The 15,754-nt window shown below is 31.6% G+C and overlaps 1 protein-coding gene across 1 annotated transcript; it reads right to left on the bottom strand.

Annotated features, from left to right (window-relative positions):
* Positions 1-2,285: 2,285 nt before the first annotated feature.
* Positions 2,286-4,571, bottom strand: LOC114371262 (ammonium transporter 1 member 1-like). Its single transcript, XM_028328729.1, has 2 exons — positions 2,829-4,571; positions 2,286-2,714 (listed from the first exon to the last, which is right to left on the bottom strand). The coding sequence occupies exon 1, from the start codon at positions 4,389-4,391 to the stop codon at positions 2,889-2,891; it is 1,503 nt and encodes a 500-aa protein (XP_028184530.1). The 5' UTR covers positions 4,392-4,571; the 3' UTR covers positions 2,286-2,714; positions 2,829-2,888.
* Positions 4,572-15,754: the final 11,183 nt, after the last annotated feature.

Here is a 15,754-nt window from a genome sequence, read left to right as displayed (position 1 = left end):
TGAAAATTTACAAAGTTCAGCATTCAAGTCTCAAGTTGTAAAAAGATAAAGATATATACAACTTTCAGGCCTCACGGCCAAGCAGTATATATGCGAATATTCTTTTAGTGTTGTTTAATAGAAAAAACAAATAAACTCTCAATTTCATCTTTGAAGCATTATATCATTTTCTTGGATAGTAATTTTAAAATAAAATATTATATAAATAATCCTCTAAGCATTGAGAAATATGCTTAATATTCTCTAAATATTAAAAAATATTTCAAATTAATATATGAAGGAGTTTATCTAATTGATCCCAAATAAAAATGGAATTAAACAAATTCATATTTAATTCAATAGCCAATAAAATATAAAATTTAAACCGTTGTTTTAATTTTGAATTCAACCATTAATATTATGACTATCACATTTAATTTTTCATCTTTAATTTCTCTTTCATATAATTTATTTGTAAAATTAAAACTTTAAAATTGTTAATTAAAAGTTAATAATTAAAGTATACTAATATATATATATATATAATAAAATTATAAAATCTTAATAATTATTTTTTAATCACTATATTCTTTATTCGCCTTAGAAAAAAATATATGGTTATAATTTTTATCTATAAATTTTAATTAAAAGTTATACTCTTTATGAATAACTTTTAGTTAAAAATTATAATGAAAATGTTGGAAAAATATTTAAAGTATTATACTAAATGAAAACTATTACCTAAAGTGAATTAAAATAATAATTTTTAAGATTTTATAATTTTATTATAATTTTAATTATTAACTTTTAATTAACAAAGATAAAAATTATAATTTTACACGTAATAATATGAAAGAGAAATTAAAAATGATACATTAAATGTGATAATATATCATAACATTAATGATATAATTTTAGAATAAGAGAATTCTCAACATCATATTAGTTATTAGGGTTATTGAACCTCATTTTTCTTGGAGTCAATTAAACAAAACTCATTAAATGACTAAATCTATACCCCACCTGGCCAAGAACCCTTAGGAAATTATATAACCAAATAGTACTTGGTCACCTAAGAATTGAGCGACAACCCAGACACAAACGTACACATATCTTTTAGTAGAATCTCTTACTCTCTTTTTTATACTGGAATCTTTTGATTCTAGCAGCATCCACCTCTGCACTACCAATGTAAATTAAAATTACAGTATAGTGCAAGATCTGCTGAAAAAATAGAACCAAGACAAATAGAAAATACTGAATTATCATCATGCATGTGTGTGGAAGGCGTGTTCAGTTCAATCTTCCCGAACAAAAATCATCATACACCCTGAAGCCACATAAGTTAAGTGCAAGTTTAGAATATCAGCAGAAGGAAAGAATCATGCTAATTTGGAACAAAAAAATATATTGAAATTACAACTATTAAGTGTGGGCTTGATTTCACATTAAAAAGTTAATTATGAGTTTAAAATTGATTTTAGATATATTTTTAAATGTTTAATTTCATATTAAAGAAAGTCTAAAATTAATTATGATTTAAAATTGATTGAAACAACTTTCATAGATCCAAAATTTTATACTAAATTTTAATTCTAAGTCTACTTTACAGTAAAAAAAAATTTAAATATAAATTATATCACTTTAAAATCAATTTATTTAAAATTAATTTTATCAACGCTCATCTAAACATATATTCAGTGAGTGTTGATAAAATTAATTTTAAATTAAATTGATTTTGTAAAATTGATATTAAAGTAATTTAGTTTATGTTTGATTTTTTTCTTAAAACTATTTAATAGTAAAATCTAACAAATTTTTTAATTTAAAATTTTGAACTTATAATCAAGTTTTTTTATTTTAATTTAAAACCAATTCACACTTTTACGAGCATGGACGGATCAAGGAGGAGAAACAGGGGCCTTGGTCCCTTGGTCTAAGGATCCTAGGAGATTTTTGTGTAAATATGAGAAAAAAAATAAAAATTTAAATTAAAAATATTAATAAAATAAAATATATAAGAAAAATAATATTATGGATTTATATTTTTTAATTTTTTTCTTGTAATAGATCATATTTCTAATTTTTTATTCATAAAATTAATAATTAATATTTTAAAATATTATTATTAGAAGTAAAATATTTGAATAATTCTGATTTTTTTTTACCCCCTTTAATACACTTCTATCTATGAGAAGCTACAATTTAAAGATTTTGCTTGCAGGTCCCTTTGGAGCTCTAAAAAAAAAAAACACTAAATAACACTACCTACATCATCTTTTAACTTACATTACTTCCACGTAACATATTACAATCGATTTCAATTCCATATAAACAAAAACATATAACACAAAAAACAAACATTCAGGCAGTAAAATATAAAAACTACTTCCATATATTTACATTAGACATAATGAAAAAGTTTAACATAAAAGTCTCAAATTAAGGAAAAGAAAAAAAAACTATATGCCTCACGGCCAAACAGTAGTATTTCTACTATATACCAATCTTCTTCCTTCTTTTTTGGTGAAAACTACAAAAATAAATCCCACAAATTTCCATTTTCCACAGCCATCTGTCATTTCCAGGACCAACATGCCTTAGTCAACAACCACCCCCCACAGAAACGTACGCATCTTCCACCAGAATCTTTAACTTCCAGCATCCACCAATGCACGACCAATGACAATTACAAATCAAAATCCCTAATTGCCCATCATCATAAAAAGAAAAATCTACGAAAAAAGAAGACCCAAGACAAATAAAAAAAAAAAGAAGTAAAAAGTCATGAGTATCAACCGGAGTTGGATCTAACAGAAGTAACAAGTAACCAAGGTTTGAATCCTTACAAGGAATATGTATCCAAATTTAATGTTTGACTAATGAGACATGCATATGGGAAAAAAAGATCATTCATCAGTGGTGGGTGTGGAAGACGCGTTGGGCCCAACCCTCCTCAACTGCATCCCATGCTTGTGCGTCTCATCATCCTCATAAGCATAAGCAAAGCCTCCATGGCGAGTCATGTCCATCCCCGCAAGCTCATCCTCTGAAGAAATCCTCAACAGCTTCAGTTTATTCAACCCCCAAAACAAGGGTCCCATGGTCGCACTAACCCACCCAGCAATCACCAGAATCTGAATCACGTGCGCCGCCAGCAACTTCCCACCACCCCCCATGAGCAACCCGTGCGCCCTCCCCAACCCGTAAACCTCCTTCACATACTCCTTTTTTGCGAACAACGCCGTGAATATCACCCCCCACGTGCCACACCCACCGTGCAACTGCGCCGCCTCCAGAGGATCGTCGAACTTAACCTTCTCTGCTAATTTGTTGCAAGCTATTAATACTATAGAAGCAACAAAACCGCATACGATGGCTGCCCATGGCTCAACCACGGAGCAACCGGCTGTTATCGCCGCGAAACCGCCTAACAGCCCGTTGCAGACATCGGTCACGTTCCAGTGACCGGATATCACCCGTTTACCGAATAGCGTGGTCAAGGCAGCTGTTGACCCCGCTAGGGTAGTGGTGACCGCGGTTCTGCCAACCGCGCTCCATTGACCGTAGTAATTTCCTGAGTTACCGTAAGTAAGTAGGATTTTGTTAAATGAACCGGGGTTAAATCCGTACCAACCGAACCAAAGCAAGAAGGTTCCCAGGACTACTAAGGACGCGCTGTGGCCTCGCAAGGCCACAGCTCGTCCTGCATGATCGAAACGTCCCATTCTTGGGCCTTCGATCAGCGCTCCCCATAGGCCGGCTATTCCGCCGACCATGTGGACTACGCCGGAACCGGCGAAGTCTATTACGCCGGTGGAAAATAGCCGGTCGGTGATCTTAAAGGCAGAGGCCCAGCCGTCTGGGGACCAGAACCAGTGGGAGACCACCGGATAGACGAAGCCGGTGAGGAAGGAGGAGTAGATGAGATAGGCCACGAACTGTGTGCGTTCGGCGATGCTTCCGCTGGTGATGCCGGCGGCGGCGATGGCGAAGGCCCATTGGTAGAGGAAGTAGCTGTAGTCGTAGGAGGAAGAAGGGATGTCCTTGAGGCCGAAGAAATGTTTACCGATGAAGCCGTTGGAGGGGGAGCCGAAAGCGAAGGCGAAGCCGAAGAGGTAGTAGAAGAGGCCGCCGGCGGCAGCGTCCAGGACGTTGGTGAGCATGATGTTCATGGTGTTCTTGGCGCGGACGGAGCCGGCGCAGAGCATGGCGAAGCCGAGCTGCATAGAAAAAACGAGGTAGGCGGAAAAGAGGAGGTAGGTGTTGTCGACGGCGAAGGCCGTGTCGACGAACTTGCTGTCCACGGCGGCAAACTGGCCGCAGATAAGGGAGGCGGCGGCGGAGGCGTCTGTGGTGTTTGGGCCGAGAAGTTGGGCCAGTTGTTCGGCGGGACAAGCAGGCAGCGACATGGTGGGTTGGTTAGTGTATTACGCCGTGACTGAAGGTGGTAGAAACTACGGGTGGGGGTTGGGAGTGGTGGCTAATTAGGGAAGTGTGAACTGTGAAGTGTGTGTATATATAGAGAAACAGAGAAAGTGGGGACTATGGAAATCAAATTGTGTGCGCTATCCGACTGGGGGAAGAGAGAGAGAGAGAGAGAACGAGAAAATGGACTTTTCAAAGGTGGAAAAGAATGGAATCTTAATTATAATTATAATTTTTCTTTATCTTTTAACCTACTTTAATTTATAAGTATTTGTTTTAGTAATTAGTATATCTATTGATTCTATACATTGAATTTCTTTTCTATTTTCTTTCTGTCTTTTTTAGTTACATCCCTCTGTAAATATTAAATAATATCAGAATAGCTATTTCTGAGAATAGCTATTTTGAGAGAAAAAATATTTTTTTTCTTATTCTTCAATGAAAATATTTTTAAAGGATTTTTTTCCCAACAAAAATCTCTTTAAAAAATATTCATGATTCATTATCTCTTTAGATCTATTCTTTTTTATATCTTTAATTTTAACTTGAATTTCAATAGTTTTATAAAAAAATTATCAATAACATTTTATCATTATAAATTGTTTATCATAAATCTTAATCATTATAATTGATTTTTTTTATCATCTTTTTATTCAGTTATATTCATTTTTATTTCCATTGTTTTAAATTTTAGAATATAACTGATTTGGTAACTAACAAGTTTTACTTCCGTTTTTTGTTGGTTTAATTATTTCTATCATCTTGGATCTATATTTTTTTTTTACCTATCTTACCCTTTAACAATATATTACTGATTATATTTTCATCATATTTTTATTCTATCTATATTTTCCTCTCTTCCCGTTCTGTTAAATTTTCATTAGAATAAATTCACAAAATAAAAACTCATTAAAATATAACTGTTTTGGTAAAGCAGTAAAAAAAAGATTTGGTAACTAACAAAGTATTATTTCCTTTTTTGTTGGTTTAATTATTTATTTTATAAATAACAATACGATACATGATCCGGTCTGCTCAATCAATTAAACTATAGTTTCTTAGTATTTTTATTTTTTCTTTATAACAGAAACAATCGTTACACTTTAATTTTTATGTTTGGAAACTACTCATTTCAGTTTATATGTATATTTTTTTTTTACTTGTCTTATTTCCTACATATACATACATTTTTAATCCATTTCAGGCTTTTAATTATGTTGTTCAAAATTATAGGGAATAAAACAAATTAAGAAATGTATAATAGAGACTAAAATGAGTAATTTTGAATTATGGAAACTAAAATGTAAAGATTATAAGTATAGGAATTAAATGAATTTCTAAAATTCAGTTCCTATTTCAAAAAATATAGTCTATCTTTATGTATTTTCTGAAAAACAAATCTTTATGTTGATATAAAGAAAATTTCTAAGTTTTATGATGAAGAATATATTTAAAAAGTCTTAAAAATAATGGTATTGTGGTAACATGTTTTTTCAGCTGACTTTCTTTTTATTATTTATTAAAACCATAAATTATATAAGTACCATTCTATAATTCTTCTGTATTTGTGTTTCAATGTAATAAAACAATGAGGAGACTTGGGATGGGAGACGTAATTTTATATTAGTATTTGGTGGTTGGAATCTTTTTGTTTTGGAGCTATGATCGTTTGGGCACTGCTAAGCCTGATGCGAATATGACATCTAGATCTCGTTCCATTGATTATTTAAAATTATTATGATAAACTAATATGATTATTTTGATTTGATAGTTGTAATAAATTAATGATTAATGATTCTTGATGTCTAAAATCAAAAGTTAAACATAAAAGGAAAAAGGAAATGTTTCATGATGCCTTTTATGTAGATACCAGATTTCGTTGTAGCCACCACGAGAGATAAGTGAATTTTTTAGTAATGATATCCATATAATAAGTTTTTACAACAATAAAAACGTTAACAATAAATTAAATTCAATTTTTAATTTAATTGAGAATTAAACAAATTATAAATTTTTATAAATTTATTGTAAAATAAAAAGATTAAAATTACCTATTAAACAAAATAAACAATTCTTGTTGCAGCAAGAGGATCGTGAAGACCATAAGGCTAATGAGGCCTTTGTCTTAGGCCTCAAGGATTTTTTATGTATTTTTTTAGTATATTTTTGTCATTTTAAATTATTAAGTGATAAATTTTGTTAAGATATGATCTATTATTTGTAATTTTTTTTTATTAATAAGACTATATAATCTTAAGTTAAAAATATAATAATTATCGTAAATCATTGAAGTAAAATTTTAATTTTATTTCAAAAAGTTAAAGAAAATTATTTTATATCTATTTTAGATTCAATGTCTTCTTTACCTAAAAAAATTTAATGGAATTAGTACAAAATTTAAATTTAAGAAGTGAGTTTATGATTGATATAAAAAAAATATTTTAGCGAAAAATATTGATTATAAGATTACACATTTAGCTAAAATTTTATTTCATGTTGATATTTTGTATTCATAGATTAATTTAAATCTTTAATTGAGAGTCAATTTAAAATTTGAATAATCTTTAAAATATGAAATCACTATTTATTTTTAAAACATAACAAAGTGTATTAAATTAAAATTTGAAGTAAATTTGGCTTTAGATCTCATAATCTCTAGACACACTCCTAACTACAACATTATGTTTAATGCTGCTTACATGTTTTTAATGTTGTATAAGCAACAATAACCATATTGGTGTAGCTAGCTAGGGTACATGGTACCTTCCCTTTGGGAATTTGGGAAGGCTTGTAAGGGTAAACATTTTTCTTTGTATCCCGCTTTTGTATATTTGGGACACGTCTTAAGAGTCATATGTTGAAATATGATAAAATTCAATTAAACAACGTTGTATCATTTGATCTTATATGTTAAGTAGTTAAAAATTTGTTATAACAGATAATGAAGTGTTGAGAGTGGTAGTTATAACTAATCATCATCTATGTTTTGATCTCTATAGAAGGAATTGTGTTGTAACACTTGAGTATGAGAAAATTTCTAATAATACACTACACTTTTTATTAGTCTTTCTTTCTCTCCAAGAACAACATCTCTTTCATTCCTCTTTCAAAAGTACAAATTGCTATTATTCATCTCCTTCAATTGGTTCTAACATATTGGCATTCAAAGCTTTTGGTTCAATTTGCACAACTCAATACACGTTCCAGTTGAAGGATCATGGTAGGAAACAATGGCATTCCTGGGAATCTACCAGTTCTTGAAGGAATCAAGAATTAGGATAAATGGTGTTCTCAAATGAGAGTTCTCTTCAGCTTTCAAGGTCTGGTTGATGTTGTTGAGAAAAGAATTAGAGCACTGAGTGAAAGTGAGACTAAGGCACAAATAGCAGCTTACAGGGAAGAATTAAAGATTGATGGAAGAGCATTGTTTCTGATCCACCAATGTATGGATTGAAATATCTTTGAGAAAATACAAGAAACCAGTTTAGTAAAGGAGGCTTGGGATACTCTTGCAGTGTGCTTCAAGGGTGATGAAAAAGTCAAGAAAGTGAGACTTCAATCACTAAGGAGGTAGTATGAGTTGATTGAAATGGAGTATAGTGAAAGGATTTAAAAATTCTTCACAAGGGTATTAAATCTTGTAAATCAAATGAACAATTGTGGTGAAAAGTCCCTGATCAAGTAGTGATTGAAAAGATCATGAGAATCTTAACTCCCTCATTTAACTATATAATTGTGGCAATTGAATAATCAAGGCATCTTGAGGTTGTGAAGATTGAAGAATTACAGGATTCTTTAGAAGCTCAAGAATTGAAACCGCTTGAGAGAGGTTTGTTGATTACTACAAACCAAGCTCTACAAGCCCAAATCTCTAAAGGAAACAATGGTGGAAAGAACTGGAAGAAGGGATCAGAGAAAGGAAAATACTCAAAAGGAAACTGGAAAGATAAGCAAAAGAAGGAAGAAAAACCAAAATCCTCTAACAAGGGATCTTGGAAGAATTCAAATGGTAAAGATGGGAAAAAATGGGTATGACAAAAGGAAGGTGCAATGTTTCAATTGTGAAAAATATGGTCACTATGCTGATGAGTGTTGGTTCAAGAAAGGGAAGTCAAGTAGAAATAACAATGAAGAAGCCAATGTTTCCCAGGAGCATGAATCTGATTTTGATCCAATTTTGTTGATGATGACAACCAGTGAAGGTAAGTCACATAGTGAAAACTGGTATTTTGACATAGGATGTTCAAACCATATGATTTGTTATAGGGATTGGTTGATTGAGTTCGATCCAAGCAAGAAGACTCAAATCAAACTTGCTGATAGCAAATCACTAATGGTAGAAGGCATTGGAAAAATTGTAATTCAGAGAAAAGATGGCAAGGCTTCAATGATTGAGGAAGTTTTGTTTGTACCAGGTATGAAGTGCAACCTAATGAGTGTTGGATAGTTGATAAAAAAAAGGGTTTCCAGTAGTGATGAAGGAGAATGATTGCAATTGTTTGACTCAAGGCAAAGGTTGATATTGAAGTCTCCACTGTCCAGAAATAGGACCTTCCAAACATTAATCAAACCTGCATAAGTAGAGTGCCTAGCAGCTAGAACTAATGAAGGTTGGCTCTAACATCTCAAGTTTGGTCACCTAAACTTTAGAAGTTTGAGTCAGTTACACAATGATGAAATGGTGATAGGTCTGCCTAGAATCACAACACCTAATAAATCATATGAATCATGCATACTTGGTAACACAAGCAAGGTTAAGTTTCAATTCCCACTTACCTATGAGAGCTACAGGTCTATTACATGTCGTTCATTATGATGTTTGTGGATCTTTTGAGACTCCTTGATTAGGGAGAAACTTGTACTTTGTGACATTTGTAGATGAGTACATAAGAATGATGTGGCTCTACAAGATCAAGCACAAGAGTGATGTGTTTGAGATTCCTCAGAAGTTCAAAACTATGGCTGAAAGACAAAGTGAGAAGAAATTAAAGATCCTCAGGACAGATCGTGGAGGAGAATACATATCTAGAAAAGTTGAAAGCTTTTGTAAGAAAATGAGCATTCAACATGAAGTGACTGCACCTTATACTCTTCAACACAATGGACTTGTAGAGAGGAGAAATAGGAGAATCCTCAACATGTGAAGAAGTATGCTAAAATAGAAGCAATTGCCAATGTCCTTTTGGGGTGAGGCTATTGCTACTGCAACTTATCTTCTAAATAGATGCCCCACAAAGAGATTACATAAGAAGGCCTTTAAGGAGGTATGGAGTGGAAAAAACTAGTGATCATCCATCTCAAGGTATTTGGTTTCTTATGCTACAAGCATATTCCAGATGCTAATAGGAAGAAACTACATGATAAGAGTGAATGCATGATTTTGATTGGATATCATGGTACAGGTGCTTACAGGTTATTAAATACAATCAAAAGGAAGGTTGAAATAAGAAGAGATGTGCTTGTCTATGAAAGTGAAGTCTGGGACTGGGAGAAACAGAAGGGTCAATTGAGATCGGTAATTTTTGAAGCTGACTTACACTAGGAAGTTGAAACTGGAAATGAAGAACATGATGAGTCAGACATTGAGGAAACAAATGATGCTAACCTAATGCCTAAGAGTAATGAAGACATTGAGGGAACTAGACTACAGAGAGATAGGCACATGCCAACCAGATTTGATCAGTTTGAAATGCTTCCTAATAAGGTTGTGACAGACGATGGTGATCTAATTCACTTTGCTTTACATGTTGATACTGAACCTACAGACTTCAAAGAAGTTGCTAGAGAACAAACCTGAAAACAAGCTATGATTGAAGAGTTGTAATCAATAAAGAAGAATCACACATGGAAACTCACAGAATTAGCTCCAAAGAAGAAACCAATTGAGGTGAAATGGATCTTCAAGCTCAAACTAAACTCGGATGGATTAGTGACTAGACACAAAGCCAGGTTAGTGGCTAAGGGATTTCTGCAGAAAGATAGAGTAGATTACAAAGAAGTCTTTGCACCAATGGTCAGAATTGAAACAATTAGACTAACTATGGCTCTAGCTAGCAAAAGAAATTGGCATGTGTATCACTTAGATGTGTAATCTGTTTTCCTGAATGGATCTCTCAATGAAGATGTATATGTTACTCAACCACTTGGGTTTGAGATAAAAGGGAAAGAGAAGCTGAATAAGGCTCTATATGGATTAAAGCAAGCCCCTATATGTTGGAATCAGAAAATCAATTCATTTTTTATCAAGCATGGATTCAAACAATACACAATTGAATAATAAGTGTACTACAAGGAAGGGTCTGAATCAAGTCAAGTACTTATTTGCCTTTATGTAGATGACCTATTGGTGATTGGAAATGACTCCAGTGAGGTTGGAAGATTCAAGGAATTAATGAAGAGCGAGTTTGAAATGTCTAACCAGGAGTTGATGAAAAGCGAGTTTGAAATGTATGACCTTGGGACATTGACATATTTCCTTGGCTTGGAATTTCTGTACACTAATAAGGGAATTCTTATGCATCAAAGGAAGTATACCACTAATATGCTAAAGTGGTTCAAAATAATGGACTGCAATCACACAATCACTCCTTCTAAATTATACTCTAGGAATGAAGACATTGAAGATGAAGAAAGGGTGGATCCTACCCATTACAAGAAACTCATTGGCTCACTAAGGTACCTCTGCAACTCTAGACCTGACCTTAGCTTTACAATAGGAGTAGCTAGCAAGCATATGCATGAACGAAGGAAGTCATACCTCATAGTAGCCAAGAGGATCCTTAGATACCTGAAAGGTACAAAAGACTTAGGAATTCAATTTCCTAAGAACACAAATGAGAAAATGGATGAATTGATAGGATATTGTGACTCAGACTGGTGTGGTGATAAATTTGATAGAAGGAGCACTACTGGATATCTGTTTATGCTTGCTGGAGCCCCAATTTCATGGTGTTCCAAGAAGCAACTAGTAGTGGCATTGTCAAGCTGTGAAGCAAAATACATTGTTGGAACCAATGCATCATGTCAAGCAGTTTGGCTTGATTCTCTACTAAAGGGGATCAAAGTTAAAGTGAAGAGACCTCTACACCTCATGATTGACAACCAATCTGCAATCAATCTTGCTAAAAATCCTATTGCATATGGGAGAAGTAAACACATAGAAACAAAGTTTCATTTCCTAAGAGAGCAAGTGAAAAAGGGGATAATCGAAGTGACTTATTGCCCCACTCAAGATCAACTCGCTGATGTGCTTACCAAACCAGTGAAAGTGTATTGGTTTTTGAAGAAGAGGGATGAACTAGGAGTTGTAAGCTATTTAGATTGAGGGTGAGTGTTGAAATATGATAAAATTCAATTAAACAACTTTGTATCATTTAGTCTTATGTGTTTAGTAGTTGAAAATATGTTATAACAGGTAATGAAGTGTTGAGAATGGTAGTTATAACTAACCATCATCTATATTTTGATTTGTATAAAAGAAATTGTGTTGTAACACTTGAGTATGAAAAAATTTCTAATAATACACTACACTCTTATGAGTTTCTCTTTCTCTCCAAGAATAACATCTCTTTCATTTTTCTTTCAAAAGTACATATTGTTATTATTCATCTCCTTCAACTGGTTCTAACATCATGATCTTACAATAAAAATATTTACCTTTAAAAAATATATATTTAAGCAAATCAAATACATTTAATTTATAAGTATGAAATATGTTATTTTCTCCATTTCAAAATAATTATCCTTTGCGAGGCGGAGTCATGGAAATTCGGGAAGCAAGCACGAAAAATGCTGGCAAGTTGGCCAGATTGCATGTTCTGAGTCCTCCAAAGCCACCAAACCTAGCACAAAATGTATGGTCACCAAGCACAGCGAGCCCATGTTTGATCCAATTCAATAATTAATTCAACTGAAAGAAAGTCTGATCATTAACACCAATGTCCAGATCACCAAAGATAGGTTACAGTCCCTCACAATGTGGATAATATTATTAACAAAACATTTTTTATAAATATTTCACATAAATACATATTGAGCTTAAACTAAAGATTACTAATTAAACTATAATAACTATGTACTTATTGATCCATTTGTTAGGTGGTGATAGAATTCCAACTTCATAAATGAACATACACAAAATTGGTCAATGTATTGGTCAACGTATGCCATAGATAATAAATTTAACACCTCTTATTATCAAAACAGGTTGAATAGAATTTTGTTAACATCATTCTAAATAGCTTATAGCTTTGGAGTTTTCCAGGAAAATGAATAGTACTTTTGTCCCATACAATACATTTATGTTGACCGTAGAAGATAACGCACAACTTATATATATAGTCTTTCTTTGTCGCTTGTTTGTTTTACATAGCGAAGATACAACATGAAAACTTGTTTTGAACCACATAATGATGTTGTGGTGGTGTAGCCTTCGTGACACAAGGGGTTTACACCTCATCCGCAATTTTTTTATTAATAAAAACTGTAATTTTCTTATTGGTTCCCTTAACTTGGGAGTTGATTGAAGGGAAAATGTCACTTTTGATGCATAAAGAGAACAAATTGGAAAATTTATTTCGTGATCTATTGAATTTTTAAATTCGAAAGCATTATTTTTTTGGTCGATAATTTTTAGAAAATATTTAAACATATATATGTACGTGTACCATTCTAAATTATTGTTTGAGGACAGCAATTCACAAATGTTTGAAGGACCACAAATCTTTTGGTTTTGACTAAGTAAATGGTTGTGAAAAACTAAGGGTCACATCACAATAAAAATTGAACTCTCATATATCTATTTGATTTGTCTTGAATTTGACAGGAAAAAATCAGCTTGCTTGAGTTTTTCCCGACTTTGGGAAGGAGGGCAGAGTAGATATCACTACCCATTCCGTATTTTTTTTTTATTCGTTCTGTTACGTATATTTTTATAATTATTAATAATATAGTTGTATATTTATATAAATTTTTTAATATATTATTATTCTTAATTATATAATTATTTTATATTTTATTTTTTATAATTATTAAAAATATAGAATAATTATTTTAATAGTTAAATGAATAATATAATAATCATAATACTAATTATAGAATATTTATTCTTTATTAAATTATATATATTGATTGAATTAAATATAATTAATAATTTAATATATGATTTATTTAAAGTACATAAACAAATAATTTTTTAAAAAATGTGAGATGAATTTTTTACAGGTTTTATAAATCCAATAAAACCTTACGAAGATGAGATTGAGTTTTATATGTTTACTCCCGCTTCTTATAAACTTGAATCCGCCTCTGCCTTTTACGGAGATGGGAATAGGCAAATTTGCCGTGTCATGTTGTCATCCCTAGGTGAGGGAGCTACATGCCAAAAATATATGAACCTCACATAAGAATGAAAAGATCAAGGACAAAAAAAAAAAAAAAAAGAAGGAAAGAAGTTATATAAGATGTCAAGTTTAATTTATTCTAAATTTTAACTTTAATATAATTATAGCTAATCATTTTATGATTTTTTTTCCCGATAATCACAGTAACTATATATACAAATTCTAATAATTAATTTCTATGAAATTTTTGTTCCTTACCATGTATATTTGAAAATTTTGGATTGTGCTGAGCGTGATAGAAAATTTGATCATGTAGTCGATTCATTATTGGCCGAATAATTCAGTTAGACAATTATGATAAGAACGAGATTTTGTTTCTTAAAAGTATATTCGTAATTTAGTTTCTAAAGAAAGCAATTAGCTAGATATATATGTAATTTGATTATTTTGAGTTTCATTATTGACCGAAATAATTTCTGATAAGGTTTTATTTTATTTTATTTTATCAAATTTTGAATTAGTCAAAATTCATTTTCCTTGATGAATCGAAAGATTAACAAAAATAAACATATGTAATTTGACATTAAACCTGTAGAGAAATGCAAACAAAAATAAAGGATATTAACACTAAACTTGACTACCTTAATCCCCTAACCCTATGTCTTGTGAAATGATATTGATATATATGGACTATGGAGTCATATGGAACACAACAATGGTGCAATGGTGAGGATACTGTCATTTGAAATCATAAGCTAATGGAATTAGAAATTAACTATTGAATAGTACAATGCATAGTATTTAATTTATATCAGGTGAACACAAAAGAGAGGTCTAGTAAAATTAGGTAATGGAATTAGAAATTAACTAGCTAATAGTAATTGGACTGAGGTCAACTAACATTTGCATGCGGTTGATATTTTTTTTTTTATAGAAAAAATGTAAATTATATTAAATTCAAAATGATACAACAATAAACGGGACATACCCTATTGTTAGAGAAAATCAAAAGTCTCCCTAATACAAAAAAAATTTATATCAAAATATTAAAACAAATGCAACAGGTACGCTTGTCTATATATAAGAAACTTAATCTTGCTAATACCAACTCTATAGCTGTTGTATCTGAGTTCTCACATTTTGTCCATGTGATCACCTCTAGTACCCTTATTTTTGTCTCTTTTGTACAGGTGCTTCTTCACCGTCTTGGATGATTAATGGTTCCTCAAATTAATTAGTCTGAATCTCACAATCGAAAGAAAGTTGCCTCACCAACTATGCCCTACAGCTAGTAGAAAAGTGCCTCACCATCGGCCACCAACTTTGCAAAAGGTAATGGGTTATGTTGTTTTGTAACTAACATTGGCTAATTTGAAAGTTCTTTTGCATAAAAGTTATGATTAATGTGGAGATGTTCAAGAGTTCCCTGCAGGCATATATCAACTGGAAGCCAGATAAATCCACAATCGATAGGTTTAATTACACATTCTAATACTCAATTATCATTATTTTGAGAATTTTATCACCTAAGATATTTTTTCTCTTGCACATTTCACAATTATGTTGATAACAGAACGAAATTCTTTAGTAAAGATTAGTGACAAAAATCAAGTTGTTTTTCAGGAACACGTTAGCCTCCTGTTACATATTTAATAACTAGATAATTAAAATACTCAAAAGTTGAAGAACATAATAATAAAATGCACAAAAAACCTTAGCTGCTGAAATTTGTGAAATGATGATAATTGGATTATAAAATGTGTAATTAAACTTAGTTGAAATAGATTTATTGTATTTTTTTCTTTAAAATTATAATTCCAGCAGCTTAGTTTTTATATTTATACTTTTGTGTAAAAGTACATATTTTCATCTTATAATATCTTCTTGAACCTAATTCTTTTTTATTAGTATTGTTTTATTACATTTTCGCGGGAATTAACATGAAACATGTAGGGGATCTTCTTCAGTTCTAGATATTACCGGTGGAAGAGAAATACGCACAAATT

The sequence above is a fragment of the Glycine soja genome, chromosome 10 (assembly GCF_004193775.1).
Source record: "Glycine soja cultivar W05 chromosome 10, ASM419377v2, whole genome shotgun sequence".
NCBI classification, from domain to species: domain Eukaryota; kingdom Viridiplantae; phylum Streptophyta; class Magnoliopsida; order Fabales; family Fabaceae; genus Glycine; species Glycine soja.
This window is presented reverse-complemented; position numbering and strand designations above follow the sequence as displayed.

Excerpts from the sequence above, each read along its gene's own strand:
- LOC114371262 (XM_028328729.1), bottom strand. The coding sequence starts at position 4,391 with ATGTCGCTGCCTGCTTGTCCCGCCGAACAACTGGCCCAACTTCTCGGC.